A 26279-nucleotide genomic window follows, 5' to 3' on the forward strand; every position below is an offset into this window, starting at 1 on the left:
GCCCCTCAGTGCAGAGGGTGAGACATATTTGTCTGTGGGGGCGAGACAGTTCCTTTCAGTTTCACACACACCCTCTCTGGGGACAGTCCTGAGTCTGCAGTAATGAAAGCTGCCGCCTTCTTAGGGACAGAAGCACAGCTTGGGTTTCTGATTCAACTGTCCTCTCAGTTTCTCAGTTACTGTCAACACTTTTTCCAGCACATTTAAATTACTGGCCTCTTTCTCCTTCTAGAACCAGAGCTCCTTGAGGGTAGGAACAATCATACTCTTTCTTTCCCAGTGCCTAGAATAGCACAGGGCACAAATAAGGTGCAAAAGAATTAATGAAAAGCAAAGTTACCAAACGGGCTTGATCCTGTTCGTTTTAGGGACAACCATTCCCAATGATGCTGCCAGAGAACTGACTTTTTCCTCTTTCAGTAATCACAAAACTCCCCGGAGGAGTCACCTATTTAATGTCTGGTACAATTTCCGATGCTAAAAAGGCCTCACTGTCAAGGGGTAAGCAAATTAATCACAGAGTGAAGGGAATTTTACAAATCTGTTTGAATTCTGTGGGTCACAGAAGAGTTGATCAAAATGGGACCTGTCAGATTTAAGAGGATTTTCCCACATCACACGGAGTCCTTAAAAACTAAGGGTCACCATCAGTTCTGATTCCTGAGCTGCAGGAAGTTAATTACATGATGTTCTTTGGGACTAGGAGCTAGAGTATTTTATGCCCAAAGCTGTGTATATTACAGACTCTGACACCAAAGATGGGAGCCCCAACATGAAGGCCTGATCATCAGAAAGAAACCTCATGCCTTGTCAATGCCTGCTCTGGACGTTACAGTCAGTTTGGGGGAAGGTTTTAATCTGGCTCCATCCTCCATTTAACAGCAGAATCTTTGATAAGAAGTCTTCGACAAGGAGCTCTTGTAGAGCATCACCCATTTAGCAAGGCTTGGACTTGTTACAGAGAACCCTGCACACTTTTCCTGATGAAGTCAAGTGCAGACAGGCCCTGAGTGAAGACACTAATGCTTTCTGAGTTTTCTATAAACACAGAGATCAGGAATTTATTCTCACCTCTGCAACATTCCTCATTTCACAAAGGACTTGCCCCAGGCTTCCTATAAAAAGGCAGCTGTCCTACCCTGCTGGGGTCTGTTTATAGGATATTCTATGTACCGAAGGGGGAAGCTAGAGACAGAAAACCTGAAGCCTTGTGAACACGGAACCATCAATGACTGAAAATCAAGTCAGTGGCAGAGTGTGGAGTTTCCCAAAACATAAGGCCCACACAACTGATGTGTCCAAGATACTTTAGAGAGAAGGCGACCACTTAGGACTACACTGTGTAAGGTAACACTGACATACATATTGAGAAAGTCAATTCTTTTCAGTTCTCTTTCCATCCTGCTGAGGTCAAGAGAAGCTCTCAGTGTGGTTATTAAACAGTTTTCTAACCTGTGGGCCTTCTGCAGGCAATGGTATCTAGCTATTTAATAATATTGTTTCTTTGTGTTGGTTTTTATGGATATTTTGAATTTATGGTAGTGATGCAAATTCAGTTATGTTAAAAGAAGGAAGCAATTTAAAGAAAAATGCCAACCAGGGGATACATGGATCTGGCGAGCAGTGTGGATGGCTGCCACTGGGGCAGATTCATGTGACAGATGAGTGCGGGCTGGGGTGGGGCATTCTGGCAGGCTCTCTCTCCCCCCAGGCTCTTCCACACGCTGGCTCTGACACCTTGGTTTCCTCACTGATTAACGAGAACATTCATCCAAAACATCTCTTCTTTTCTTACTCTGGTGACTTAAAACATTGCTGAAATTCTGACAGGCAATGGAAGAGTAAGATCTGGCTTGCCCCCAAGAGAATCGTGTTCCCTGTTACATTATTCCCAGAGCCTAACACAGTCTCTGGCAAATATTTGGTGCCTGGTAATGCCTAAATAGGCTGAAAAATAAAAATGCACTCATTTTACGTATCTGGTGTGTCATGTGAGGCACCTCAGTGTGAAAGACAGTGATTTCAGTGGCTTTGCAGCACAGTGTGACTCAAGGGGTTATCGGGAAGGAGAGCTGGCCTTCATGGCACCAGGGAGGGTAACACATGTCACATCCCAGACCAGAGTCTGCCACCAGGCCCTCCCTCCGTTAACATCCAAGCCGTGTGTTCGAGGCCTTTATCTCTCAGGGACAAAGATTAATTGAATAGAGGATACGTCAGTAGATCCAGATAAACATTGGACTCATGCTCCCAAGTTTAGTCTGGGGATAGAGGTCAGGCGTAACAGGTCACAACTGCCCTTCAATGCTCTCACTGATTCTGAAAACCCAGAATCCTGACTTCTAATACCTTAATCTCAAGGTAAAAAGCAAAATTCCAGGGATAAATAGAAAATAAAACACTTTCATTAAATCTTGCCTTCCCCTAGATATCTACCCATATTCCATCAAATTTGACAACTAAAGTCCTGGTCTCTTTAAAATAATGATTATTATAACAACAATAGCAACAATAATGACCCATGGCCACCAAATCCACATCCAAAGAGCAACAGCCTCCACCTACTGAGTGAGTGCTGTACACCAGGCCCCGTGTAGGTGGTTTATATACATCCTCTCATTTTGTCTTTCACAACGTTATAAAGTAGGAAGCATTTCTCCCATTTTAAAGGTGGAGAAACTGAAGCTTAAAAAAGTTAACAAATGGCCCAGAGGCCATCTGGCTGGTAAGTGGCATGAGCTACATTTCAATCCAATCTTGTTGGGTATTCCTGGTTCATGCTGCCTTTGCCTTCTCCCAGCACTTGCTAAGCAGACACTCTTTGGGCATCAGTTACACACAAGGCATGGAGTTCAGTGTCCCCACTGACAGTCTTTGCACTTCTCTAGAACTGTTTTAAGAGCAAGTAACATGCTAACTTTATAAGTTAACAACTCATTGCCTTACCGGCTGTTGTCTTTTAAAAACTAACCAGTCCTGATAATTTTTTTCTTTAATTCTGCAATATGAAAATTCTCAGTTCTTGAAATCTGAATATAATATTCCAGCTGTTAAATATTGTTGCATCTACCCAACACTGATTTCTGAAACCAACTTCCTGTCAAGATAAACCGATTCCTCAAAACTATCACTAATGATCAACACCTTAAAAAGACACTAAGATTCTCTTGTGTGGAAGCCCCAGGATTGATGAAACAACAATTTGAGAAATGAGCAATTCTAACTCCTTGTCATAACTATCTTCTCCATCCTAGGGGAAAATCACACTGTACGTTCCAAGCAAGCAGTTAGGCTTGCTCAGTCATCACTGAAAGTGTGGCCGGACGCTTACTAGGATTACTGCCAGGTACTCACCTCTGTTCTCCTGACCTTGTCAACTCCTCACTCTGGCTGAGCCCATTCCTCCTCTGTACTCTGCAGCTCCGACAGCTCTGCTGCAGAAATGAGCTATGGCTATGAGCACGCCTGGCCTGGATCCTAAAATGTTCCCTCCTCTCTCTCTTGGATATTCCCATGATGCTCTCCTCATTGTCTCCCCTGGAGAGTCCCATCCTGCTCTTTTCACTGTCTTCCTTGGAGAGCTCTCCGTATCTACATCCTCCACCCCTCCCTCCTACAGAAAACTCAAAAATCAACAAATCTGGCTAGAATCTCCTTCCAGATTCTAACAGCTTACCTGACTATCCCTATGACCCAAAAGTCCTACAAAGTTTCAGGAACATCTCCCCTCCTTCTCCTGATTTATTGATTTCTGCCAACAGTACCCCCATCAGTCTAGCCCCCCAGACTCCAAAGCATCTTTCACTCTTCCTACTTGCTCACCCTCCTATTATGCAATGGTGGGAGGTGCCAGCACTGGAGCCAGCTTGTCTGGGTCTGGACACACTGCATTGTTTATATGTGGCTATTGAAACTGATTAATTAAATAAAACTCAAAGTTCAGTCTTTCAGTCTGTCACATCTTAAGTGCTTGATAGCCACATATAAATAGGAGCTGCGATGTTGGACAGCACGGTTTTAGGCGGTTGACACTGCCAGTAAGTGTTAGACCAAAGGAATTTGTTATAAGAGTGAATGTTGTTTGGGGAATGTTGCAGGTGAAGAAATATTCCCAACAGGTATGAGACTTTGTTATGAGTCAGACCACAGCTCCCTCAGCCATCACACTGTGTCCAGGTCCTCCTTTCTTCCTGTTCCTATTTCTGTAAAGGTTGCTCTTTCACACCCCATTCAGCCCTTCCACCACCAGCTGCCAGAGGAATCTTCTCAATCCACACCAGGGACTGGGGGCTCTGCCTGGTATGAACTCTGACCACACCATGTGATCTCGACTCAATTTTCTGGTCCCACCCCTCTACCTGCACCCAAAATACCCAACTTCTCTCCCCACGCGAGCCCCGCACAGCATCAGGTTCTGTCTCTCCTCACACTCCTTCGCGCGGTGTGCTCTCCTGTCCAGGCTGCCTGATGAACTCCGCTCTGACTGTGGGGCTAAGTCAAGCGTCACACTTCCCAGGAAAGCATCCTGGTCCCCCCAGACCCAGGCCTTTTTGAATCCCTTCAAACTCAGGGCACAGCCCTTGAGAACTGTTTGGAGGGGGCTTTTAGATACATTATCTTGAGCTTTAAAAATCTTCAGGTGCCCTGTTTGTCCTTTATGATTGGATTCATTCTGTTGATTCTTATTTTGTAGTTGGCTTTATTCCTTTGATAACCATGTAAGTTTAAAAGGCCAAAGCTCTAAACTTTTCTTAGAAACAGTGGTAAGTACATATACGTAAACTTAAAAAAATGTGCAGTATATTGTATATATGTATTTGCATGCAATATTTGTATATGTGCAGTCAAATTGTTACAATTCTATCTAATAATTAAAAAAAAAAAAAAAAAACTTCAGGTGGCCAATCCCCTCCCCACCAGACCTACTGAACCAGAGAATACCTCCTCAGCCTCCAACAGGCTATCCCGCAGAAGACTGCCAGGGCGCTTACAGAGTGGCCCCAGTCTCATTAAAGGCTGCCTTTTTGGAGGGTAATCTATGGTGTTAAAAGTTAAAAGTACTCACACTTCAAAGAGCACAGCCTTCTTTCCCAACTGCTACTGGCTCTGGCAGAAGCTGAAAAAGAGGCTCTGGAACCACAAGAAAGAAAATGACAAAGCATTAAATCATATTAAGGAATATGAATGAAGTGCTAACAGCCGGCAAAACTGCTGGCCTCACTCGAGGCGGAGCGCTCTCCTCCTTGACACAGGCCAAGTACAGATATTCTGTGGTTTTATAGCTGCCTCTGGTTCAGGTCACTTCCCCCAGTTAGATAACCTGCACAAAGGACAGGGCGTGTGAGATAAAGAGCTGGGCCTAGGAGGGCTGGGGGAGGTCAGAGAAGTGATAAGGACAAAGCACAGGAGTGAGCCTGTGACTCCAGGGCCACACAGGTGAGAAAGGCAGTAAGGGGAACGGGCGTGCTTGGGCGAGAAGGGGCTTGGGGGGCTACAAACGGAACTGAAAGCTTCAAATAAAGATGAGAACTCCCCTTCTCCCTCTGGGGTTAGGGTTACCTAAAAGTTGTACTAAGAAAGGAACGAAGAAGGTGGCATACAAATGAACATAATATTTCAAAAACAGGGCTGGACAGAGCAGAGGTGCTGGCCAAGGCACTGCAGCAGAATGAGGAGACAGGTAATGGAACGTAAATCCACAAAACCCCTGAATTATTTCAGAGGAGTTAAACATTAAAAAAAAAAAAAAAAAAACCAAGGAAAGTTCTAGAAGAAAACATGAGAACTCTGAAAACATCTTCACAGGGAAAGCCTTTCTAAGTAAGAGATACAACCTAAGGGACCTAACAAATAGATTAACAAGTTGACCACATAAAAATGGTTTTAAATATCCACATGGAAAGAGACAACATGAACAAGATTAAAATTTGTCAATATGTATCAGAGGCAAGAGATTAATAAAGAGTTCCTACAAAGTAATAAAAACAACAACAAAATCCAACAGAAAAATGGGCAAATGATTTGAATAGATAATTTAACAGAAAGGAAATACAAGTGATTCTTCAACATATAAAGAGATGCTCAACCTCATTTATAATAGAAATGCACATTAAACCTGTAAGGTGATGGTGATCTTTATTTATGTGTTGGCAAAGAACAAAAAGTTTAATAACAGACTGTGTTACCGGGGTTGTGGGGAAATAGATGCCCTTATACAATGTTCACATTGACATTCCCACCAACAAGCTCTCCAGACGGCATTTTGCCAAAATCTGCAATGTAAAACACACGTACCTTTAACCTATAGTCTAATTTCTAGGAATTTATTTATGTTTATACCTAAACATGTGGGAGGATATGTTTGTGTGGGATTATTAGTTACAGTATTATTCATCATGCCAAAAAAATTGGAACTTACAGGGGATGCATTAAGTAAATGATGTTATAACTTTATAATGAAGTATAATGTATAGCCATGAAATACAAATAAAATTAAACGTAAGCCATTAACAAAACGAGGCAGTTTTATTTGTCTCTATGGGTAATGACCTCCAAGGTACACTGTTAACTCAAAAGAGAGAGAGTAGACAGAATAACAAATACCTCTTACACTGACAGAAAGAGAAATATGCAAGTTTTGCTTACCTGTGTATAAATGTTTCTGGAGGCATACACAAGAAACTGGGAATCATGACTGGTGCTGGGAAGGGAAACTGAAGGGCCAGGGGCAGAGATGAGAGAGACTTCATTGACATCCTTTATCTTTTGAATTGCTACCATGTGCGTGTACAATGTTTTCCCTATTTAATTAAAAAATATAAACTTCTCAAATACAGTGGTCTGTCCTGCAGTGTTCAATACAGTAGCCTCTAGCCACATGTGGCTGTTTAAATTTAAGTTGATGGAAATTAAATAAAATTTAAAATTCAGTTCCTCATCTGCACTAGCCACATTTCATATGCTCAACAGCCACAGAAATTGTATCTCCTTCATGGTTCTGGGAAAGGTACTGATAAGAGGATTCACTCTGTCCTGCTTTGTACCAAATCACTAGCAGCTGATTCTCCATGGGGGTTTCTGCTCAAGAACAGCCAAGCCCACAGCCCCCTCCCCTGCTTCTGCCACCTAGGGCAGCACTGTGGGCAAGAAAACAGCCTAGTCAGGCTGCTCAAGCAGACAGGGAATCAGAGAAGTAGAAAATTCTCCTACCCACTCTTCTGGAGAAGGGATACAGCCAGAGGAGAGAGAGAGGCAGCTAGATCAATCAGGAGCTCAGCTGGAAAACAGGTGGCGTATGTACCCTGTGGCATATCTTCTAAACAATCATATTGGCCAAGAAGCAAGGTAGTGAAACACGCACCATGTGCCCTGACCTAGCCCGGCACTTCCAAAGCATCAGCCTCTGGGGTCAAGATGTGGGCTGTGGTGATAGTCTGAAATAACTAACATGCTTGAAATCATGCTTAAAGCAAGAAAACCCTACAGAAATACAAGCCTCCTGTGGGATAAAAGAGGAGCCAAAAGCCATTTGACCCTTTACCTCCAAGGACCCTAAGGTCTTCAGACTCTCAGGGAGCCCAGAACAAGCTCCTCTATGAATCAGCACGAACGCACGCACTGCCACCGGCCGAGGTCACCTCTCAAAGGTAAAGCACTAGAAAGAGCATCACGTAAGTGACTATCTTTCACAAGGCTGAGAGGAATTAAAATAGCCCTCGACATGGGTGTGCAACAGCAAAAGGCCTGAAATAGAACCTCAGCACCCCCAAACACTCTCCCATTGCCCGAATCTGCACTCCTAAGTAAAAGGGAAAGCAAGGAGATTAAAGAGGATTTTGTCTTCTCTAAAGGAGGGGAAGTTGGTCTACAGTATTTTTTAACTGCAGGGACAAAGCTGGTGTTAGATGAAAAGGAGCCCTGTTATAAACAGCCAGCAGATTCTATCAGGACGAGATTTCTGGCTCCCAGCACGAGGTCTAGCACTCAGGGCCCTCTGTGAGCTGGTCCCCACCATCTTTCTCAGAGATCTCTGTAACCCAGGAAAATCGGCAGCAGAAAAAGGTAAAGCCAGGCTCAAAATTTCAGTTAGGAGTAAAACACAGTTTTGTTTAGTACTTGATCCAAAGAAATAAATAAAAATAAAAATCTATTTTAAAATCAGTAGTGAATATGGAACAAAACTGAAGTTACAACTGCCATCCTGTGTTAATTCTTAGAACAAAGAATAAATCTCATGTAGCTTACCTTATAGTACCATGAGTCCTTCTGGTACATTTGATTGTCACAGTGGTAGCCTATAGGGGACATTTTTTGCAAAACTATCTTACTTATTGATTCCCCAAGGGCCTCTCAATTCTTTGATTTTCAAGTCTCTCCCCTTCTCTTCCTCAGTTAACAGGCCTCGCACTGCCCAAGCCTCATCTATCGTTGCCCTGACATGTCGCTCATGCAGCCCTCCAACATCCCTCAACTGTGATTTCATGAAATCTCATCTCTCTCACAAGAGTTACAATTTCACTTTCCATGTTTTGTCTTGTATTTGTAAAACGTCCTTACGACCTGGGAGAGACAGATGACCAAGAGCCTAGATGGATACCAGGGTTGAAAACAGAATGTGGCATGATGAGGTGGGACCCAGGTTTGTGAGTGGCAAGTTCATTAATGAATATTTTCCTATTATAACTTCTGTTTCCCTCCTACAACCTGGAAACTAAGTGGAATCAGTTACTAGACAGGCTGATAATCTGACCCTCTGGTGACTGGACCTGAACTGGCTTTGATTTTTATTCATTTCCCCATTTTCTGTCCACCTGGGGGATACCCTCTGTCTCCTCCACCTTCTCCTGACAAATTCTTGGCAGAACTACGAATTATTCCTCCAGTTAACCTTTCCTCAGCGCTGCAGCCATTAGTAACCTCAGCTTCATTCTCCTTGGCCTCGAGTATTTTGAAGAAATACTTCTCTCGTGGCACTGTGATCTGTACCTTTTATCACAGTACTTGTGAGAACACTAGCTGTCCCCTCTGCTAGGCTGTGAGCTCCCTGAAGACAAGTCTTACTACATCTCTGTATCTGCCATGGTGCTTTAGCATACACTGTGCCTTGCCCTTGGTGTGCACTTGGTATAAATTCCAAACGATAAGCAGGAAAGTCATGAATCAACAGGGCTGGAGGCCATTCCTTAACTCTCTGCATTATGGCCACCATCGAAATGAACATTCTTCACAGAGCAGTGTTGCTTTAGAGGCTCCAGTCTAGATGAGAAGCTGACACCCAGAGAGGTTAAGCAAGCTGCCTAATGGCACACAGCCCTTCTCTTCCTCTGCCCCCAATCCACCCCGGGTAGTCCACAATGGCCCTCAGCCTGACATGGAAGGCCATATAGGATACGGTGCCTGTCCATCCCTCAAGTGTCATCTTCTTCTATCACACCCCACCCCAACTCCCATCCTTCCCTGAACGATCTGCAATCCCGATGTATCTCGCTCCTTCAGGCCCCCGCAGCTTTGGTGCACGCGCTCCTGGCTCTTTGATAGGCCTTTTCTGCCCTCTGCCTGGTGAGCGCCAGCTCATCCTTCAGGTCTTTGCTGTGAAAACATTACTCCGTCTGTAAATGCTCCTCTGGGAGGTCAGCTCTGCAGGTCTCTAACCTGGGTTCAAATCTCTGCTCTGCCACTGACCAGCTCTGTGGCCTTGGCAAGTCACTGAACCTCCCAGAGCTTCAGCATGGGGGCAAAACTGAGATGATGCTGGGAGACAGCTCAAAGGAGTGACACTGACCAGCGGTTACCGAGTGCTGCACAGCAGAGAAGATTCCGGCCTGCCCACCCAGGCAGAGTTAGGCAGCCCTGCCACACCTCCATCACCCTGCACTGCCACTGTGCCTGGGTCTGTTCAGATGCTTGAGTCTGTGGGCAGGTCTGTGCTGCTATCGTTACAGTCTCAGAGCCTACCCTATAGCACAGTTGCCAAACTTCATCACACATAAGGCTTGAATCCTATTTCAGGTATATCACCAGGCAAACACCCAATGCCAATAGCCAAAAAGCCACAGTTTCTGGAAAACCACCTAAAAGCAAAGCTGCTGTTACTTTAGATAATTACTTAACAAGAAGAGGATCTCAACCTGCGGCAGATTAGGAACCCCTGCCTACATCTTCTGTTCCCTGAATCAGCAATTTCTTTGGTGCAGCCCCAAATGCATCCAACCACAGGCAGCAACACCCTACACAGCTTCTAGGATCAGAAAACCTAAAATATGATGAAGAGGGTTTCTGAGGGTCCAGTTTAGGGGAATATCTTTATCTTTTTTAAAGAGATAACTACCTCCAAAGGTCAGGGAGGAATTTGGTTTGCAAAAATTATTTTTAGAGTAGGATTTCTCAACCATAGCACAAATGACATTTGGGGCCGGATTCTTTGTTGAGGGGGTGCTGTCCTATGCTTTGTAGGGTAATTAGCTGTACCGTGGCCCCTACCCACTGGACAGAGGCCTCCAAGTTGTAGCAAGCAAAAATGTTTCCAGATGCTGCCAAAGATCCCCGAGGGGGAACGCTATCCTCAGTGGAGAGCCCTTGTACAGGAAGTGAGCCCACTCAACCCCTACCCTCAATATATGACCACAGTGAATCAGTGAGGAACATTTTTAGCTACTCACAAAATCTACCTTGAAACATTGGCTTCCAGTGCTCAGGGATTTTTAAGTGCACAGTCTTGAGGGCAGTTGTTCTCAACTGTGTTTGCACATTAGAATCCCCAGGGAGCTTTTTAAAAATACAGATTCCTGGGATTCCTGGGCCCCAACCTCAGTGATTCAGATTCCGAGGCAGAGGCCTGGCACTCTAGTAGGTGCTCTGTGCTAAGGGGCAGCCAGAAGATACACTTCCCAGAAACATTTCATCCCCCCCTACCCTTTGAATCTGGCCAGTGTTAAAAGCCCGTGAGCCATATAGCCAAAATGAGGCTATGGGGATTTATTAACATCCTCATTCTTGACAATAAAACATCCTCTGCACACTACATTTCTTGGCCTGCAGACGGCTGGTCAGAAAGAAGGGAACTTAACCCCATCAAGTGGCTTTCCCATGGCCTTATTGACCTAAACAGCGCTGTCTCATAGAACTTTACATGAACACAGAAATGTTCTCTATTTGCTCTGCCTAATACAGTAGCTGCTAGGCATATGGCACATGAGCACTTGAAATGGCTAGTGTGACTGAAGAACAGAATTCTGAATTTCATTTAATTTGAATTAATTTGCATTTAAATAGCCACATGTGGCCAGTGGTCTCCACAATGGTTAGTACAAAAAGTGTTTATGTCTCTACAGGGTCACAGAAGGAAAAGCCCTACAGCCTGCTAGATTCCAAAGAACTATGAAACTTATGAAAACTTAAAACATCTAAGCTCAACAAATCCTTAAATTATCAAATGGGATCCTAACTTATTCCAATAAAGAATCAATTTAGGAGAAATTTTAAAATAAAACATTTTTTCAACTAGCAGAATTATCTTCCCAGCATATTCCAAACACTTAGCTTAGAGGCCATTCCTGGCCCTTTTCTTTTGAACACTCATCACTGCAGTAATTGATCTAGTCATCAAAATAACCAGCAGTCAGTAAAGAATATGACACAGGGAAGTTGATTTCCACTCTCAGCAGCTTCCTAGCATACTAAAATAAAACATTCATTCGTTTTCCTTTCCTCCAAATCTATAGATAACCTTTGGATCGAACCTCTTGCCCCCAAGGTAGGCCAAAAGCAACACACACTGCAAACCAAGGTCACCTCTAGGAACAAGTATTTTTCTCCTATCATTAAGTTTCATAATCACTTATCAATTGCACAAACTGCATTCACCCATTCTCTCTAGATGTGCAGATCCTCACAGAATTCAAAGCTAATAAATTTTTTAAAGCTAAAAAACAGAAAGACAAGTCTATCTCTTATTGCAAAGGCAATGGATGGTTTAGAGTTGAAGAAAGCCTCACAGGCCTTTCTGAGCACAAAAATGTTTACCTCTTTTTGGCCCAAACTCCCTTGGCCCACCTCTAAGCAAAGTCAGTATGAGCCATATAGTAATGAGTTAGTATTTCTCCAGTAATTCAAATACTCAAATATATAAATTCACTCTTCATAATAGCTGGTGCTTACTGAGTACTTACCACATGCTAGGTTATGTGCTTTATTTTATCTAAATATGACCACTGCCTTGTGAAGCAGGTACTATTACCAGAAGCTGAGGCTTAGAGAGGTTAGGTAATTGGTCCACGGCCTCACAGCTAGCAAGTGGCAGAAGTGGGATTTGGACCCAAGTCTCTCAATTTTCCGGTGGGAATCCTTTGGGTTATGAATAAAAACAAACATGTAATTATAACACTCGCTACCACACTGAGACATTCTCCCTGTGATCAGATACAGCTCAGTGCAGGGAGTTTGGGGTGGCAGGGTTCAGAAATCCTGAGCATGTTCTTACTTCAGAAACCATACCCCATGGACCTCTCTCTCTCTGGATCTCTCTTCAGCAGGCAGGTGGGAAGACAGATCCTGGGGAACAATTCTGATCCTGCCAGCACAACTGCACCCAAGAGGACAAGGCAGATGCGTGCTGCAGAAGTTTCCAAATGCCATCATGGGAGTAGAAGGTAGTAGGATCTCAGCTAGGGGATCCCCAGGGAGAAAGAAACAGATTTCCGTTGGAGGGAGGGAAGAAATCAGGGGAGTGTTTCCTGGCGGGTACAGATGAGCTACACCCTAAGGGGTAGGTAATATTTTGTTAAATCAAAAACAAATGGAGACTAGCCTTGAAAATTCCCTGAGCAGATGAGACCAGTTTAGTCATCCAAACAAAGCTTAATTTAACTTATTTTGCAAGAATAACTTGACCTGGGTCATTTCTTGCTTTTGTCCATAAAAATTATGAGCAAAACCTGAACTGTTTCCCAAAGTTGATATGAAGTAACTACTGACCAATTCCCTGTTATTTAAGAATGTTCTAATATTATAATCAATCACTGTAAAGAATAAATAATCACTGCTTTCTCACTATATAAGCTGCTTTATAACACTATATCTCTGAGCTTCTTTCCATTGTTTTAGTTTGAGTGCTCCTGGTTTTGTCTTGTTTGTGTGTGCACAATAAACACTTATTAATTACCACTTTGGTGATACATCGGTTTTACTTCTGTTATTTCTTAACTTCTAACAATTTAGACACAAGAGCGTCCATGGAGGTTATTCCCAGAGGAGGGGACAGCCTAAGGAAAGTCAGCAGTAGGAAGAATGGGTTCTAGCCTGGATTATAGCAAAGGAAGCAGAGAAGGAAGGGCGAGGTCAGGATGTAGAGCTGGAGGGGACAGGGTCTCCAGTGGCCCTGGCTGAAGGGCTGGGGTAGCATCAGAGAACCCAGGAAATATCCATTAGCCATCCCAGCACCTGTTTTGCACCCTAGCCCTGGCACTTTCAGGCTGTGTGGCCTCAAGTAAGTCCCATCTCCTTGTTGGGCATCAGTATCCTTGAGGAGGGCACCAAGGATCTCTTGCTGGTCTGAAAACCTAATTTTAGAAAAATAAATTGATACTAGGAACAAAGTTTATTAATTTCTCCAACTTCTAACTTCCTATATTATAAAAATATTATTGATAAGAATTTATTCATTACAATTGGGTAAAAATAAGTCCAGTGGTTCAGAATGGGGGCTTTGAAGTCAGACTCACTGCCCACAGTGAAGACCTAGGAGGGGACCACTTCTGGACCCCTCACATTCCTCCTCTAAGAAATGCACACAGCGGTGGTACCTACCTCATGGGGCGGTTGGGAGGAGTAAGGCAGGTAATTTTTTTAATGTGCTCAGGGCAGGGTATGGCACCCAGTATTTGTTTATCCTATGTCAGCTATTATTGATAATAAACTATTTTTAACTCCCAGCCAGGTAGAGTCAGCCATTAGGGATTTCTCAGCCATAATAAGGGAGACAAATGATGGTCTCTGGTCTCGGTTGAGACCTTTTCCTGACCACTCAGCCCTGGGGCCATAAAAAGGGCTCAAATATTTGCCTGGAGGCACAGCCTTTCCACACACCTGGCACCCCTTTCCTCCCTCGCTACCTCACTCGGTCAACTTGGCCTCCTCCACTCATCTGTGGATTTAGGGGTGGAAATCCTGCACGTGCTTTGCCCTGCAGCCGGCGTTACACAATCCGCATTTCCAAGACTGCCAAGAAGCCCGCGGAAGCGAAGGCGGGGGATGCCGGGGTTACCGGCTGGCACCAGGCTGTCAGGGTGGTGGGGCCAACATCCTGACTCTCGGGTTAGCTGGATGAGGGGGAGTAAGGGTAAGGGAACTGGGGCAGGCTGGGAAAAGGGGGGGTTCGGGTGAAAGGCTGCTGTGGATAGCTGTTGGCTGAGAGAGGTCTTGAGGGGTGCGGATGCCTGGGGCGGGACGGGGGCAGGTAACAGAGGCTGGGAGGGCGAGCTGCAGCCCTTCCCCAGGAAGTGGGAGGAACGGGGGTGCAGGAGCCTCCAAACCATCAGGCACTGGGAGGGGAGCATAAGGGCTACCGCCGGCGCAAGCAGTGGGAAGGCCAAGTAGAAAGAGAGTTCAGGTCCCCGATCTGTCCTCACCTTGTCCGCTGGCTTAGGTCGGCAGGCAGCCCGCGGCCCCGGGAAGTAGGGGGAACCAAGGATTCGATAATGTCAAACCTTTCCAGGCGCCAAAAGGGAGCGCAAAGGGGCTGACGCCGGGATAGGGGAACGGAGTAGAAAGGGAGGTGCAGGTCTCCGACCCTTCTTCACCCCTTCACCCCTAGCGCCGCTTGGAGGAAGGCCAGGCAGCCCGGACTCAGGAAGTGGAAGGTAGGTCAGCGGAACATTGGGGGAACCCATGGATACCTCCTTCTAGATGCACACCCCCTACTCCGCCCCACCGGCGCTCACCTGACCTCAGTCCGCCTGGGACCTGCCGATCGATCCACACGCGGATCCTCGTCCTCTGGCCCCGACTCTGGTGCAGCAGCTGCGCGCGCGCCCGCGCCGCTCTCGGCTCCCGGGCCAGCACTTGGGGACGCCTTAAAGGCGCGGCGGGCCGGCCTGCGTCCTCCGACAGAAAAGCCAGCCCCGCCCGCACCCGGCCCTTAGCGCTGCTCACCTGCCGCGGCGTTTTTCCTACGGGGCTCGGGGGCGAGAACCTCCAGCTCCTCGGCGCCCCCGCCCGCTTATAGCGTTAAACCCGGAGGGTTAAGGTAGCGTCCCACACAACCCGACGCCAGCAACCTGTCTCCAAGCATCCGAGAACCAAGGCCGAAGCACGAGCGCCTACTGTGTTCCGGGTTCAGTGCCAAGTGCGGGAAGGATGTGGGCAGAACCCAATCGCCCGGGCCCCCTTGCCCCAAAAGCGCTCACCTGAGGCATGGGGTAGGGATTGGAACCCAAGGGGCCACACACAGTTTCACAATGCGACGCCAGGATTCGTCGGGGCATTATTTCATTTACTAAATACCTACTATGTGTCTGGTGCTACTGGGCAAGGCACCCGCCGATGGCTCAAGCTGCATCTCTGCCTCCAACAGGTTCGGAGGGACAGAGAGTTTCACGGGAAAGCCATGCAACCCTACTTTACATGGATTGTCTCATCTGATACTATCTGGGCTTCAGTATCCTGAGTGGGCTTGGCTTCATTTCTTGTAACTCTTCTGAGGTGAGGAATCTGCCCTGTAAAGGACGGAACTGGGAATTCCAACCCAGGATAGTCTAGCGCCAAAACTCCTGGGGGAAAACTGGCCATTTTATAAGGCTTAACCACTGGTTAAATTCCCAGTATGGCCATTTCCTCCTTTTAAGGGCAATTAAACCTCACTAGGGGAAAAAATAGGGAAGGGGAATGAGTTATCACCCATTAAATTCAAATGTTGTTTTCTGTCTAGCTTATCTGCCACAAAGCCTAGGTTTTTTAACATCAGGCCTCAGTCTTCCACTCCAGCCTCATCTCCTAGCATTCCAAGGGCACCGGGGCTGATCTCTACCAACTTAGCCTTTGCCAAGAAGGCTCATCCTTTTCTGCTTGGCCTGGTTACTCCTTCCTCTTTTTCATACTTTAATTCAAATGTTACTTCCTCCAGGAAGCCTCCCATGAGTCCCCTTTGAGCCCACATGGTACTGAGGGCTTCTTCCATCAAAGTATTTATTCATTCATTTCACAAATATTCCCTGAGCACTTACTATGTGCTGAGCACTGTGTGTGTGTGTGTGTGTGTGTGTGTGTGTGTGTGTGTGTGTGTGTGTGTGTGTGTTGGCAAGTGTTTTCCTGCTGCTCTGAGTCCCTGGTTTATCTGCTTCTTGCTCCAGTCCTAGGTGGGACCAGTACCCAGCAAGACTCTCTTGGCCATTTAAATCCACCACAAATGCAGCCTCAGGCCTGCCAAGCCCTGAAGGCTGGGTAAGCCTGGCTGAGCTCGGCAGGTCTTGGGTTTTAAGGATGGGATGTGGATGAGAAGCTCTAGAGATGTGGCAAAGGCCACTGGTGAAATATGCCTTTGTCAGGGCTGCTGGAATCCATCCAGAGTTTGGGACAATCTCTCTTCTGGGGCTGGAACATCTTCCTCAAAGATGTTGGCTACCTCATCACTCAGATTTCAAGAGCTGCATGTAACTTGCTTCATGGATTTGTTCTCAGAGATTTGAGGACAATTTACTCAAAGGCCATGTTACCTTCTCTGGCCTTATCGCTCCTTATTGCCGAACACTTTCCAAGCTAGCAGTCCTCCAACACCCCCAGAGCAGGCCCAGAGAGGCAGCAAAGATTAAGACTGACCTGCTTTTTAATCCCCACTTGCCACTTATTGGCAATCTCAGGCCCAGGGAGCATTCACCAAACAATGTTAAGGAGGTTGAATGAATATATAAGGGAATGAAATGCTTGGATAATTTCCTGGAAGGCCCCACACTGAAGCCATACAATAGGCTTTGCCTGGTGTATTTGAACATTTGAAAACACTTGTCTTTAAATATTTTTTTCCTCCCCAAAACCTTAAAAATGAGTAATTCATCTTTTCTCCTAACTCATAACTTGTGGCCCCAGGGACCTCCTAAAGTCTGGGGTTTTTAAATCCAAAGAGGCTCTTTTCCCAGAGTTGTATATTTAGATAACACTGAATTGAGCCACAGGTGGGAGTCACCTTCTCTGTGACTCTTCTCCACCTGGTGACTGACAGGAGAGAAACTTTAATTAGCTTACATTTCACAATGAAGCTAAGGAGGCAGGAGGAGAGGAGGGGACTCACCTGTGACCCCTCCCCAAGTCAGCAATGCCTCTGAGCACTGTCACCGAGAAATCAGCTGTGGGTGGGAAGCTGAGGAGTAGTCCCACAGGGGCCACCCACATTCCTAATGGCACCTTCAGTCATGCCAAGCAGAAACCCCTTATCACCTGACACGTCTCACCCTAGCATTAGGAAAGAGTTCTGAAACCTCTCCTCTGCCAGCAGATACAGCAAAGGGCCCCAGGCTTCAACCTGATATGTAGTCTGTGGACAGTCAGAGCTGAGTGCTGCCGATGGTTCCCACTGTTTAATGCACACATATTACCTACTGGGCACTGGCCATCACCTCACTTAGTCCTCACAACCATCCTGTGAAATGTGCTAACCCACTTTACAGATGGGAGCACTGAGGCACAGAGGGGTTGGGTTAACTGACTCACTCAAGATCCCACAGCCAGTGGTGCGGCTAGCAGTGAAAGGAATTCATTCATTCATTCATTCATTCATTCGTTCATCAAACATTACCTAGAACCTACTACATGTGAGCTACTCTGGGTGAACACTTCTTGCTCCCAAGGACTTGAGTCTATTAATAATACAAAAATATTAGAAATTATTCAGTTAGGGATCATGCACAAACTATGATGAAATCATGAGTAACAACAAGTACAAAGACCAAGTACCAGTGCTACATGGTTGAGACTGAAATGTACAGTACATGCAAATATAAGTAGGATTAAAAACTGAAAAACATAAGATACCTTGTGTATACAGATGCCAGCTGGGCAGCATCCTTGGGCCAACGAGCCATCTGCACAATCCATTCTTCAAAAATTTACTGCATGGCAACTCTGAGCCAACCACTGGGCCCCCTTGCCCAATATGCTATTCAGATTTCATCACCTCGAAGCAGCCTTTCTAATTACCTATGAAAAATTAATTGTTTCATCATCCATACCCTGTAGCACATTGTACATGATGCTATATTTACTCATTTCAGTGACTCTAGACTCCACTGAGTTGTGAACTGCTTTTCTATCTCCATCTCCCCAGGGGCCAGCATGATAAGTGGCACAGAGCAGACAAATATTAATTAGCTACCATGTATTGAGCTTTATCCGTGTGTCTCACTTTGTACTCAGTGCTTTACATCTATTATCTCATTGAATCCTCTCAACAACTCTATGAGGTGGGGATAATTATCAGCCCCATTTTACAGATAAGGAAATTGAGGCTCGAAGAGGTTAACCTACCCAAGGTCACTCAGCTAATAAGTGATACTGCCAGAATTCAAACCAAGTTGTGTATATCTGAACACAAAATCTATGTTCTAACCACTAAGATGACTGCCACCATAACTAGAAAGGAATTAATGGTGAAAGAAATGGCGAAGTCTCATTTTTAAAGAGCTTATATCTAGAAATTGGTGAAATATTAACATTTTTAGGCAAAAAATCTTCTTTCCAAATAATTCAAATACTGGTTATACATTTATTCGTGAATTAAATAACTGTCAAGCACCTGTTCATGCATAGGACCCAAATTGTGGGAGATACAGATATAAGATATATTTTGACTTATATACCTGAAAAAAAGAACATTGATGCAAGAGTTAAGAAATAAAAATTATATCATGAGACAACAAGTGAACATATGTCAAAATGTATTATATGATCATAGCAAGAAGGACTCAATAACCAGGAGATTCTGAAACTATTGATTCATTTGTTGAAAATGCAGGTTAAGCACAGTCCTAGACCAGAGAGGCTCCTAGATGGGAAGGAAAGGGGAGTCTTTGAGAGAGCAGTGTGACTGCTATAGGTGAGCAAAATTTGCCACCCCAAGGGTGTCTCTTTGGCATGAGGATTAATTTAAGCTTTTAAGAAACAGAAGACTCAGGAAATCTTACTCAACCTCCACCTTCCCTTCCTAAAGAATTTAGAAAAAGGGGCTGTTCCCAGGATAGAGTTATCACCAAAGATATCTGCAAAGAATAAGGACCAAGGGTGGTGAGGGAAACTCTGCAGGGCCTAGAGATCTGAGTCCATTCTGTGTCCCACTGTCTCTGCACAGCCCAGCAAACATTTATTTATCAAACATTTGCTTTTCCAGCTTGTGAATTGCCTTCCTCCTTTAGGAAGTCCCAAACCACTACTCCCAACATCCTCTTTTGTCTTTTGCTGAAGGTGGTATTTAAGGTGAGGGTTTCAGCCATTTTGGCAGATTACTCAGTTTCCCTGGGTCGCTCCTGGGTGTACATGTCATGAAACTTCTGTTTGATTTTCTCCTGTTAATCTGCCTTATGTCAATTTAATTCTTAGGCCAGCCAAAAGAACTCAGAAGGGTGGAGGAAATTTCTTCCCGCCCAACACTGCACAAGTAGCACTCCGACTGGCCCAGATTTTCTAAGCATCTGTGTATAAGTTAGAAGGTGATGGGAATTTTCCAAAAGATTAACCTGAATTTTTAATTCAGAATGATTGAGACTGAAAAGCTAAAGACAGAAAAAGGTGAATGTAAATTCAGACTTGTATCAAGAAAATGAAAAAAAAAAAAGGAACTGAGCATATGTAATGCTAACAGATGCTGAAGGGAAAGCAAAATCACCAGGTTCCCTTCTACTTCATCTTCAACAAGGAAAAAAGAGCTTCTATTTGGTCAGGTTAGAGGGAAATCAAATCCAGGATAGGGAGAAAAGATATGGAAAGAACACCCAACGACTTAAAAATTAGTCCAAGTTACCAGATCAAAAGAAATTATTGCCCAGGATACCAAAAGGATACTTGGATATAATCTCAGAAATATATTCAGTGATCTTTGAGAAGTCATGCCAGAAGTCTCTAATTAGAGTAAGGGTCCCATTTCAAATAGGGAGAAAGACTGAAAGAAATCTAGAGACCAAGAGACATGGTGTCGATTTTCTAGCAAAGTTCTGCACATGATTATTAAACTAAAACAAATGACTACCAAGAGCTCATAATCACACCAAAGGAAGGATTTTTTAAGTAGATCTTAACTGTACACAGAACTTTGACTATAAGTGGGCTTGGGACAAAACATTTTATTATCTGCTTATGGGCAAGATGAAGCAATCTAGACTGCATAACATCACACACAGCTCAGTGGATTCATAGAAGGTTAAACAACAGTGGCCTGACTTTCTTTAATCTGACAATATCAACTGGAAGCAATTTTCTAATGGAAGTACTCCAGTTCTCTGTCTTTGATGTTCAAAAAAAAAATTAAGATAAACAGAAATCAAGATTTGTCATCAAATTTTAAATCAAACAAAGCTAGGAAGCAAATCAGGGTTCAGAACTGTTTCAGTGATCTGGAATATGTCAAAAACACGGTGAATGAAATTTAACAGTTCCATATTTAGGCTTTCCAAATTCAAATGGCATCTCAACATATGGTGGACCAGATATTCTGGAGCACCTTTCTTCTCAAAACACCTCTATCCTGGATAAAACAGACTTTGTCATGGGTTGCTTGGCTGAAAATGTGTTAAAATAAGAGCAGGGGGAAGTAAGCGGTAAATATGTGAAATGCCTGGATGTCCCAAGACCAGGGTTGTGCACAGCAGACCCATAAACAATATTGGGAGACTAAACCTTAGCCAGCTTGAAGTTGAAGAAGCTGCACCCGAGAGCCCCATATTTATCAGGATCCTCGAATGGCTAGAGCAGCCTCAGGTGGGTAGTGTTCTTCACTCCAAACACAAACAAACAAGGGTGCTCTCTGTAAGACAGCACCCAGGATTCTCACAGATCATGATTAGCCGAATACGGTGATTTGGAAGACATATCTAAAGAAATTACTCCGAATGTAGCACAGGGTGATATGACATGCAAAATATGAAAAAAGATATTATAGAACACGCAGGATAGACTGAGAAGGTCTAAAAATCCATTTAATCAGCATCAAAGGAGAACAGGGAGGAGAGGCCAAATTTGAAGTAGTAATAGCTGAGAATTTCCAGAACAGAAAAGACATACACAGATGTTGGAAGAAGTATAACAGATCTAAAGCAGGATGAATAATAGGAAATCCACACCAAGAAACATGGTAGTGAAACTGCAGAATACTAGAAACAAAAGATCTTAAAAGTAGCTAAATATAAAAAGGACAGATTACTCACAAAAGAAGGAATTAGACAGTTAGGCAGATTTTTCAATGGCAACACTGGAAATTAAAAGAAGAATAATGTCTTCAAAGACCTGAGAATTGGATAGTTACCATTTCAAGAATGAGGAAGAAATACAGATTTTTAAAAAGTGAATTTACAACTGGAAGACTTGACTAACTGAACTTATAAGGTATACTTCAGAAAGAAGAAACATGATCCAATTAAATGAAGTGAAAAGTGAAATTAAGTGAAATGAAAAGAGGAATAGTGAGTAAAGAAATTGGTAAATACAGTGAATCTAAGCAAAACTGTCACTAGAAAACAACAGCAATAACAACAATAATAATATATAGTTTGTAGGTTTAGAACAAGGTCAGAACTAAAATGTTGAGCAACAATAAATTACAAAAGAGGTGATTGGTGTTCAAGTGTCCTAATGCCTTTGCATTTGTGTGAGAAGTGAATTAGAATATTAACTTTGGCCTTTGTTAAATAAGTGTGGTAAAATGTCAATGGTATTCACTAAAACAATATAAATATGACATATATATACACACACATACATATCTTCCAAAATTCTTGAATGGGGAAAATGACATAAGCCAATAAAAACAAAAAACCCACCAATCAACTCAAAAGCAGTATAGTAAAAAAGTGAAACTCCCCCCAAAAAAGTAAAAATAAGTCTAGATATACTAATAATCACACTAAATGTAAATTGACTAAATTCATCAGTTAAAAGTCAGAAGTTGTCAAACTGAATATTAAAAAATCTCAGAGGCAAAGACACAGGACATTTGGAAAGGCTGAATGTAAAAGTGTGGAAAACGATACACCTGACAAACACTACCCAAAAGGAAGCTAGCATAGATAAATTAATACTAGGTAACACAGACTAACAAAAAATATTATTAAGAATGAAGAGGATCACTACATAATGATAAAAAGTTCAATTCACCAGTAAAATATGTCAGTTCTAAACTATAGAAACTTGAGTCTTACAATTACTAAAGAAATTGATAAAATTTTTAATCAAAGAAAAACGTTAAAATAAAATAAAAAAGAAAAAAGTTAAGTCCAGATGGTCTGAGAAGCACGTCTAAACTTTCAAGGAACAGATCATTCTACTTTCTCACAAGCTCCTCTGGAAAACAGAGAGGATATATCCCCAATTCACCCTGCAACGCTAATCTAAATTTGATATCAAAACAAGGTCAATCCAATATTACTCATAAATCCCTAAAAACAGAAACCTAAAAATCCTAAGTAAAATGAAGCTCAGCTCTGCCACTCATCAGCTGTCTCTAAAAACCTGAGTTTCTTCATGTAGGGATAGGGGATGATGATGAACTGATAATGGTACCCACCTCATAGGACTACAGAGAAGATCAAGCGAACCCAAGCATTTACTGGGCTTGCCCTGTCCACAGAACTGTCTTTGAATAGGCAAAGGCCAGTCGTGGAAAAGAGAATATGAAGGACCCAAATGTAGGCCAGGAATCAATGGGTGAAGGTTGCCAGCAGGTGTGTGCATGTGCGTGCATGTGTGTGTGTATATGTGCGCACGTGTGCATGTAGGGCAGAGCTCTTCTTTTAAGAAAACTCATTTCTCCAAGGCATCTTGCTGGATGCCTCACAGGTTTCATTTTAGCATCCATATTACCCATATCATTGTACCAAGACCTCTCCCCCTTTGCTGTCTCTGGTGTCTCTCCTGGGGCCTTTAACCTCTTAAAACATGAATATTTTAATGAAACTTTCAAAGATGGTGCATCTGATTATGCCATCCAAATCATGATGCTTCCAAAGCATTGAGCATCCTTTCTTCTCATGTTGTCTCTTCTCTGAGCTGCTGAGGTCATGCAGGGAGCCAGGTCACACAACTATATGGATGGATCATAGTCTGGTCACCCTTCAAGCAGTGGTTCTAGTGCCCAAGTTGGGGTTTTGGGGATTGGGAGTACTGCGCCCAATGGAGCCATAAGCAGGAGAAACCAAGCAGCACACAAGTGGCTGGGAACAAGCCAAAGGGCCAAAATGGGACAGACACTAGGGATGGGGCAGGCAAAGCCAGGAGGAGAAGGCAGTTGTGGGGAACAGACTGTCATCCATTCTTCAGTGCTAGTTCTCAAATGGATTGTTCTCATTTAAATCCATGGGGTGATCAGATGGCAAACAGTGGCCAATGGGCATGTCTTCACTGCCTACTCTGTCCTGAGCATTGTGCTTTTCATGCATTATCCCATTTGTTTTCATATTCACAGCAGCAGTGAGTGTGAGTATTATTACTTCCACCATATAACAGAGGAGGATACAGGGCTTAGGAGTTAGGTAACTTGCCCAAGGTCATGTAGCTAGCGATCGCTGGGGTAGACACTTGTCTCCTGAATCCACGCTCTTAACTGCTGTGTCACTTGATGCTCCATGGTACCTCCCAGGACCCTGTAAAATACTCACATTTTACAGACTGCCATGGAGACTACCCAGAGTCCAGAATGACAGAATGGGCATTGGGGGCAGTTCAGGACATTTCTACGGAGGGTCTTTCCCTTAAGAAGTGCACCTGATTTCTCTTCCCATAAGCCACTTGAGGTGACCTCTGAAAACGGTTCACTATTCACTTGACCCAGAAAATGCCACAAAATCATGCAAATCAATAGGTTTAAATCTTTGTGTTCACTTTAAGAACTCTCATGAAACTGTCCAGGTCATTAAGGGTGTGCATATCTCCCAATCCACCAAGTATCTAAAGGATGTCACTTTACAGAAGCAACGTGTGCCATTCTGTCTTCAGAATGGTGCAGCTGCGAGGTGTACCCTGGCCAAAAACAGGGGCTGGGTGTAGGGTTGATGGCCCAAAAAGAGTGGTGAATTTGCACTGCACATGCTTAAAAATACAGAGAGTAATGCTGAATGTTAGGGTTTAGACATAGATTCTCTGGTCACTGAACACATCCAGGTGAGCAAAGCCCTCAAAATGTGGTGATGGACTTTGAGAGCTCATAGTTGGACTAACCCACGTGTGTGCTCTCTCCACTGAGCCCACTGAGATGATCCTCACTGAAAAGGAGCAGAGTGTTCTCAGATCAGGAGAGGAGACACAGAAGAAAAAGATATCCCAGAAGAAACTGAAGAAACAAAAACTTATGGCCTGGGAATAATTTCAGCATAAAATAAATGCTAGTAAAAGTACAAAAAAAGAGAAATGCACTTCATTTTAGTGACAGCAGCTCCCCATCATCGTGGCACGTGAGATCACAGCCTGGTTGAGTGTGACTGGGTCTCCGTGGAAACACAACTTCCACTGACTTCTGCCTCCAGAGGAGTCAGCTTCCAATCTCTGGGAATTAATATCAAATATAGTTTCTTTTAATTTGAATGCTCTCTATTCTCCAATAGGGAATAAAGAGCAGTAACTTACAGGTATTCAGAGAGACATTGTCCTCTCTTGAGTTTCAGGGAGATTTTCAGATATAGTTTTGAGCCTTTATCTGCACCACATTTACATGTGAGACCTCCAAGGCAGTGCAGAGTAATGGCTGGGAACACAGATTGCTCTGGAAGGCGGACTCCCATTTACTGAATATACACTTGTGACAAGTTTCTTACTCTCTGAGTCCCAGTTTACACCTCTACAAAATAGGGGTAATAAAGTACTTACTTCATAAATGTGTTCTCAGTGTTACTAAATTCTGAACAAAGGAAGTATTGGCTATTATTACTCCTCTCCCCTCTACCCATTCCCCTCCTGCTGCCCCTGTTCCCAGCATGAGGGTGACCAATTCATCCTGATTGTCTTGGGGCTTTTCCTGTCTTTACACTGAACACCCTCACCCCCTCCTCAGTCTTGGGCAAACCAGGATGGTTGACCACCCTCCCTGACGCTTCAGTCAGAGGAGTCATAATAGTCCAGATAAAATGGTGGCCAGTGGGGCTCAAGAAGGTTTGAGTCGGCCGTGATGGTGAGCGGGCGCGGGGAGAGGGGCGCTGGGCCGAGGCCGGGAGTGGTGGGCCGCGTTGGTGGGGAGCTTGGGCGCCAAGCTCACGCCGGCCTGCCGCCCCCAGGACGTGTTTCTCATGATCCGGCACCACAAAACCACCATCTTCACTGACGCCAAGGAGTTGAGCACCATGTTCAAGCTGAAGCGCATCGTCGAGGGCATCCTCAAGCGGCCGCCGGACGAGCAGCAGCTGTACAAGGACAACCAGCTTTTGGACGACAGCAAGACATTGGGTGAGTGTGGCTTCACCAGCCAGATGGCACGGCCTCAGGCCCCAACCACTGTGGGGCTAGCCTTCCAGGCAGATGATGCCTCTGAGGCCCTGCGCATTGAGCCCTTCTCTACCCTCCCTGAGCTACCGGACGTGGTGAAGCCACAGGACTCAAGAAGCAGAGCCAATGAACAAGCTGTGCAGTGAATGGGCCGCTGCAGCGTTCCCCTTCTCCCCTAATAAAAAGAGATTTGGGTGTCTGCCTCGTTGCTGCCTCTTTCTGCACACCCTCACTGGGGTGGGGGCCCAATTTAGCCCACTTCAGCCCACTCCTCAGGCTTACCAGGCTGGCCTTCTGGACAAGCTCTCTGGATCCAGCTATCGTATCCCTTAGGCCAGCCTTCAGAGTGGTCCCCTCCCAGCATGCTGGTTACCAGCTAGAAAGCCAGTGTCGGTTTGGGAGAGGGTTCTGTGGGGGATCCATGGGGGATCCACAGCCTAGAGCCACCCCAAGTGGCTCCTCCCCAATAAACAGTCTATAGACCCCCTCCCTCTCAAAAAAAAGAAGGTTTGAGTCCAAGATTCACATTGGTAATTCAAAAATCATGACAGTTTTGTAACAAGATGTAGAATGCTAGCTCAGAGGCACCAAAAACTCACTGAAACCAATGGTAAATCCAA

At 44.4% G+C, this 26279-nt stretch overlaps 2 protein-coding genes and 1 pseudogene across 6 annotated transcripts in view; 2 read left to right on the forward strand and 1 right to left on the reverse strand.

The window, feature by feature from the left end:
• Nucleotides 1–15080, reverse strand: part of ABHD6 (abhydrolase domain containing 6, acylglycerol lipase) — a 43976-nt gene extending 28896 nt beyond the window's left edge. The window contains exons 1-2 of one of the 4 annotated variants that reach the window (XM_032458198.1): nt 14937–15080; nt 5066–5130 (exon numbers count right to left, since the gene is read on the reverse strand). The gene's annotated coding sequence lies outside the window, so the exon portion shown is untranslated. Of the gene's footprint in view, nt 1–5065; nt 5131–14624; nt 14755–14936 lie in introns of those variants that run through there. The other 3 variants (XM_014559396.2, XM_032458197.1, XM_006184821.3) reach the window with 3 other exon arrangements.
• On the forward strand, nt 13886–26066 carry LOC102519398 (elongin-B). 2 transcript variants are annotated; one of them, XM_032458202.1, is made up of 2 exons: nt 13886–14335; nt 25452–26066. In XM_032458202.1, exon 2 carries the CDS (start codon nt 25464–25466, stop codon nt 25803–25805), a length of 342 nt encoding a protein of 113 aa, XP_032314093.1. In that variant the 5' UTR covers nt 13886–14335; nt 25452–25463; the 3' UTR covers nt 25806–26066. The 2 variants fall into 2 exon arrangements, with proteins under 2 accessions (XP_032314093.1, XP_032314092.1); XM_032458201.1 differs by lacking the exon at nt 13886–14335 and adding an exon at nt 14719–14855 and having other exon boundaries at nt 25452–25887.
• Nucleotides 24007–24558, forward strand: LOC102519161 (annotated as a pseudogene).
• Nucleotides 26067–26279: the final 213 nt, after the last annotated feature.

The sequence above is a fragment of the Camelus ferus genome, chromosome 17 (assembly GCF_009834535.1).
Source record: "Camelus ferus isolate YT-003-E chromosome 17, BCGSAC_Cfer_1.0, whole genome shotgun sequence".
NCBI classification, from domain to species: Eukaryota; Metazoa; Chordata; class Mammalia; order Artiodactyla; family Camelidae; genus Camelus; species Camelus ferus.